Raw genomic sequence first — 6,180 nt, forward strand, 5'->3', positions numbered from 1 at the left:
TAAAATTTAATTAAAAGTTTAATTTTGAAATCTTAAATTCTAGAACCCTAGCATTTTAAAAGTTTAAAATACACCCTTATATTAATATACAATTAAAAGATTAATTTTTATATATGTATAAGAAAAGTTAGTCTTACCGTTAGTAGGCCTCATTCACAAAGTTGGTCTATAAGGGGTGTTTAAGGAAGCGGCCTATAAAATGATCGTCATTAGGTATCCATTTTTACCCACCACACTCTTGACTAGTGGAGGGTCGTTAGCCGAATGGGTAGGATAAGACATTAATCTCTCATTAATAAGTATAATGATGAATATAAAGTAAGTAAATGTATTTATAAATTCTCAATCTTAGTTACTTTTAGAAAATGTGAATTTGATGCTAATTCATGAAATTGCACATTGCACTTTGTCAAGTCGTTAGTGGAGCATGTGTGGTTAATCGACACACTAACTTGGACTAACAAAGAGTGTCAATGGGTAGCTCATAAATTATCATTGATCAATGGAGCGTGTGTTGTTAACCGGCACATTGATTAGGTAGTAAATGACATCGAGAGTACCAAGTTAATTTGCATGGTTATTCACACCTTGTTTGTGATCATCGGTATCTCAGTCACAAACTTGAAGGGCATAATCAAGATTAAACATGTCATTGAATAGTTCAATGAATCTCAAAAGATCTAGGAATTTCATTTCATTCAAAACCTAATTCATTTAAAATTTCGTTTTTCATGGTGGAATTGGTAAATAGTCATTTACCTACCTTCAAATAATTTACAATTGGATTACCGCACACCTTTTCGGAATTGTGAATTATTGTGTTGGGTCCTAGCCTTAATATTTCATTTTGGGAGTTATGTTAAGGATTTCCTATCTAATCTAGAACTTGTTCTTCTTCTTTTTCAGATGTCTACCTCAAACAACACTTCTGGCTCCTCCGACAACAACTCCTCAAACTCTTTCTCGCTCTTTAACATTTGTGTGAGGGTCACATTTCATGGTTCCAATTTCAATGATTGGATTTGAAACATCGGAATGGACTTGCATTATGAGGACAAGGAATATGTCCTTGACAAACAGTTGAACGAGATAGATGAAACAAAAGCGACTCCTAAAGAAATAGTTGAGTATAGGACCCAATGCAAGGATCCTACAAAAGTGTCATGCATTATGGTGGCGACTATGACTCCTGATCTACAATGGTTTTATGAGGACTATTGGCCTTACAAGATGTGTCAGGACTTGATGGAGAAGTACCATCAAAGTACACATCAAGAAAGGTATGAAATAGTCAGATCACTCATAACCACCAAGATGAAGGATGGAGAATTTGTCACGAGCCACCTGCAAAACATGCAAAGATATGTGGATTTTTTACTCAAGCTAAATGTGAACTTCGATGAGGAGCTGGCTATTAGCATAGTCTTGCACTCATCGCCTCCTTGCTATGATCAGTTCAAGATGACTCATCATCTGAGAAAAGAGGAAGTTACATTGAGTAAACTTCAAGGCTTACTAAGAATCGCTGAAAGTGGATTGAAAGGAAAAGGTGTTAAATCCACTCCTACTGCTTCTGCTTAAGTCCTAGCTATTGGACAAGGAAAAGGGAAAAATAGGAAAGCTCCCTCAAAGCAAAATTGGAAGTGAAAGTCTCATGATGGGTCTTCTAGTAGTGGATCCAAAGGAAAAACCAATTCTACTCCCCCTGCCTCAGATCCAAAAGATGCAACATGCTTCTACTACCAAGACAAGGGGCATCGGAAGAGAAGTTACCCCAAGTACCTGTAGGACATTAAGGATGGCAAGATCAAGCCTACCTCGGCAGGTATTTACACTATTTTGTCTAAAAATTCATCGCATTCTAATTCTTCGGTCCTTGATACAGGATGTGGTTTTCACATTTGCTCTGACTTGCAGGGACTAAGAGAAAGTAGGAATTTGAAGCTGAGGAAGATGAACCTGATAAAGGGCAATACGAGATCGTCACTTATTACCAAGATCAGTGTTTATTCTTTAAAGCTTAGTAGTGAATTGTGTTTAGACTTAAATAATTGTTTCTACTCGTTAGAAATGACGAGGAGTATTATTTCTTTTCATGGTTTGTACAGACAAGGATTTAGATATTCTTTTAATAATGAGAATGGATCTATTAATGCTTATTATAATGGTGTTTTTTATTTTGAAGCATTGCCTTGTGATGGGTGTATATGAAACTGTGATGGTTGTAGACAATTTAGGAAATAGTGTGTTGCACATTAATTCGTCTAATGGATCAGACAAAGCATACTTGTGGCATTGTCGTCTTGGACATGTCAACAAGAAGCACATTGCCCAACTCCAAAAGGATGGGGTGTTGGAATCATTTGACCTTAGGTCGGATGATACTTGTGAATCTTGTTTGCTTGGAAAGATGACTAAATCACCTTTCACTGGTTCGTGTGAAAGAGATGTGGGATTATTGGATCTCATACACACCGATGTGTGTGGGCCCTTCAGACCCACCACAAGGGATGCGAGTTGATTTTATGTGACTTTTACTGATGATTATAGCAGATATGGTTAGATCTACTTAATTAAGCATAAGTCAGAAATCTTTGACAAGTTCAAAGAGTTCAAATATGAAGTCGAGAATCAATTGGGCAGGAAGATCAAGATGCTCAGATCCGATAGGGGTACGTGGTGAGTATTTGTTGAGTATTTGAGATATTGAAACTGATTTGGCATGTTTGGTTATTTAAGGAAGCCCTTTTAGGGTTAATCGTTTTGTGATTCACTACGGTGCCTTTACATTAGAAGTTCTTCATCGAGCTCTTCTAAGGCATTGGTTTTTAATCATTCGACACAACTTTGATCTTAGCATTCATTATTCGATTTACTTTTCTATTTAGAATCTATCGATCAACTCATTATTACTCTTAACAAGTGGTATCAGAGCATGTTCTTGTAGATATCAATGATTATTGCAAGAATCGATTTTGTTTATGGCGATATTTTGTCATGAATCTCAACTTGTTCTTCAAGTTTTGTAAGTTTTCTGAAAAGAAAAAGTGAAATACCTTGTTTTATTGCAAAATCTTGTTCATATCTGTTATCTTCTACTCATTCTATCATCTGATTTGTTCTTGATTCGTTTTTTGAAAGAGAAATTGAAGAAGAATTTTGTGTTTTGTCAAAGTATTTGTGTTCAGATCTGCTTTATCTCTCTAAAATTCGTCTCAGATCTGTTTTCTTTCTTTAGAAACCATCTCATATCCATTTTCTCTCTTTAGAATTCTTATCAGATCTACTTTCTCTCTCTTTAAGTTCTGACACTTGTTGAAGATCTAATGGATTTTTTATTTTGTAACTCCATTTTAGTACTTGGATTAAAGGTTACTAAATCAATCTATGGTGTCAACAAAGTGACTATGTTTCATATTCTTGGTTAATATACATTGAGGGATGTTACTGAGTTATATAATCTTTTTGTTCATAAGAAAATATATGAATACTCACGTGTTAATGATGGTGAATTACAAAAGGATGAGAGAATTGTAGAAACATTTCGTATTATCCATAGACATTTAGATAAGGAAAATAAACAACAGATTTTGGAGATGAAAAGAGTTGAAAAGAAAAAGGAAGATGTTCTTGGTGTTCCTGGTGAAGTTCATAATGTTATCCATGTTTCTGAAGAAAAAGTGACTCCAAATCTTCATGTTGAGGGGGAGTCTAAAGTTTCAAGTTTTCCAGAAGTATCACCATCTGCATCTAGTTGTTCTGAAGACGAATCTCAAAGCAAATATTCTGAAATCATGAAAGTAAAGACATTTTGTTCTATTGGAACTCAAATGGAGGATTTTTCTTGTTCTAATGATGTTTTTGAATGAATGGTTTGTTACTGAAATCTAACTATTCAAGATATTCAGATTTATCAAACTCCTAAGGATTGTGTTCAAAATACTTCAAATGTTCAGATTCAGAAAGGTGAAGAGGTTGTTCAGATCCAAAATTCATTTCTGAAGCGTAGAAATCAGAAAAAAAAAGAACAATAAGAGTAAAATGAAGAAAGTTTGGATGCCCAAAGTACAAGTCCCTCATGCATGTGAAAAGGTTCAGAAAGCTGAAGTCAAGATTGTTTAAAGAAACTTCAATTTTTGTTTAGATGAAGATGTTAGAAGTTGGAGAAAAGAGAAAAAGGTTTTTAGTTAGGTCAATGAGATTTATGGAAATTATAGTTTTCCAACTAAAAAGTGGGTATTATTTTCAGAAGATGATCGATTCTCTTCAAATAAATGGGTGTGTAAGAAACCAATTTCAATCTTGAATCTTAAATGGGTACCAAAAGTTTCATAAAAGTTGTCCTTTACCCAAAAAAAACTAGTGAAAGCTGACAAATTTTAAGTCAAAATGATGAAATTTGGTTAAAGGAATCCATTTTTATTGATTTTTAATTGTTGGAAATGACAAAAAACTGAACAGGTTGAAAAAGTCGGTGAAAAATGACATTTTTTGCAAAAGAAGGGATGCTATCTAACATTACAGAAAAAAATGGGCTGAAACTTTCAGTGACTGCAAACAGAGGGTCAAATTCAAAATTATTCCCAAAAAAGTTGTCACTTTCGGAATTTGGCTAAAAAACTGTGAATTCATTAAAACATTAAGGGTTAATTTCGGATTTTATCAGGACTCGTTATTGGACGTCGACAGTAGGAATCGGAACATCCGTTGGCCATCGGAAATTGATTCAAACTCCTAAATGTTCCGAGTATTCGAAACAATTCACAATCGCACTCGTATTTAAGTTCGGAATTTACCGTTCATCTCCGAATCGCTCCGAGCGTTCGGAGGCGTTCAGAGTTCTAGGCTCGGAAGGAATCAGATTCGCAACTATAACACTTTCAGGATTGGATTTGTCACACCCCAAAACCGAGAACGGCAGAAACGTTCTGGGGCGGAGGACGTCATGTAATGTATCACAACAATGCAAGGTAGTAAACAAGCAACAACATCATCCATTGCATTAATAGTATAATTTTAATTACATGTGGCTTCTTTCATAGTATAAATCGACATAATGAATATTCAAAATAAAAACGGCTCCTTCTTCACAAAACCTGGTCGTCATACCTGTCTATTTGTGACCTGAGAATACAAGTTATTTTGAAAGCGAGTATCAGAAATAGAGCTGGTGAATTCATAAGTATTTATGTGACTTTGATTCATAAAACTTTAAAGAAAAACCTGTAAATGTTTAGAGAAAAATTTGTATCAATGCACATGTTTGTAAGTAATTGTAAACGTTTGAAAACCCTAGAAAATCCCATATTTCCTACTAGTATAAAAAGTAGCCTTCTACCAAGACCTGACTATTTGGAAAGTATGCATTATTGTAAATGTTACGGTTTTTCCCTTGTATAACTATTATTATTATAAAACTATCGTCTACCTCATCGTTTATGTGTATGTATCATATCGTAAAGGAAAAATAATATAATAACTAAAATTATATCTTTTGCACTAGGATATTCACGGCGTGGTAACTCGCCGAACAGTACAACCGTAGACACCCTTCGATGTGCAATTTCCCTACTGTAGCTAATAGCCTTGGGTGTGGAATGGTTAGTCCCAAAACGCATGTAATAGAATCTATGTAATAGTATCTATGCGAACGTATCTATGTAATCACATCTCTTGTAATTGTATGTAATCGTATCTCTTCATATAGTATGTAATGTATTAGTATAGACTCATGAATGAACTGACTCTTGTGTGATTCCTTGTACTTAGAATAGTAAGTAGTATCTCCTAACTATACCTATTATAGTTACTAGTAATGTACGTGTATAGCCGAAGTATGCCTTTGCTACCCAAAGGTACTGAACCAACTAATGGAACTTTTATGTCTATATATGTATACATGATATTTAACTAATATTTAGACGACATTCGGATGGATAACCGATGCCCTAAGGCCACATCCCAACGAGGAAAAGGAAATAAAGCGAGCTAGCCGTCCTAAGTCCTTTAAACATTACTTATATAACTATACATACATAGGAATGCATTTGACAATATAAAAGTATAGAAGAAGTTTTGGTAAAACCTTTGAAAAGTTTAATAATTAAGAAATGACGATTTGAAATCAGTTTGTTTGATAAGAATAGTTTTGAGTATAAGAAACCTTAGTTTGAAACATGA

At 34.4% G+C, this 6,180-nt stretch overlaps 1 protein-coding gene across 1 annotated transcript; it reads left to right on the plus strand.

Moving 5' to 3' along the window:
- The first annotated feature begins 1,035 nt into the window (after window positions 1–1,035).
- Window positions 1,036–1,581, plus strand: LOC145076426 (uncharacterized). The gene has a single exon (XM_079022304.1). The coding sequence runs from the start codon at window positions 1,036–1,038 to the stop codon at window positions 1,579–1,581; it is 546 nt and encodes a 181-aa protein (XP_078878430.1).
- The last annotated feature ends 4,599 nt before the right edge of the window (window positions 1,582–6,180 follow it).

This window comes from Lactuca serriola, chromosome 9 (genome assembly GCF_051521515.1).
Source record: "Lactuca serriola cultivar US96UC23 chromosome 9, Lser_US96UC23_V15, whole genome shotgun sequence".
Classification (NCBI taxonomy): domain Eukaryota; kingdom Viridiplantae; phylum Streptophyta; class Magnoliopsida; order Asterales; family Asteraceae; genus Lactuca; species Lactuca serriola.

What these genes read in the sequence shown, in the direction of transcription:
- LOC145076426 (XM_079022304.1), top strand. Translation starts at nt 1,036, where the DNA reads ATGGACTTGCATTATGAGGACAAGGAATATGTCCTTGACAAACAGTTG.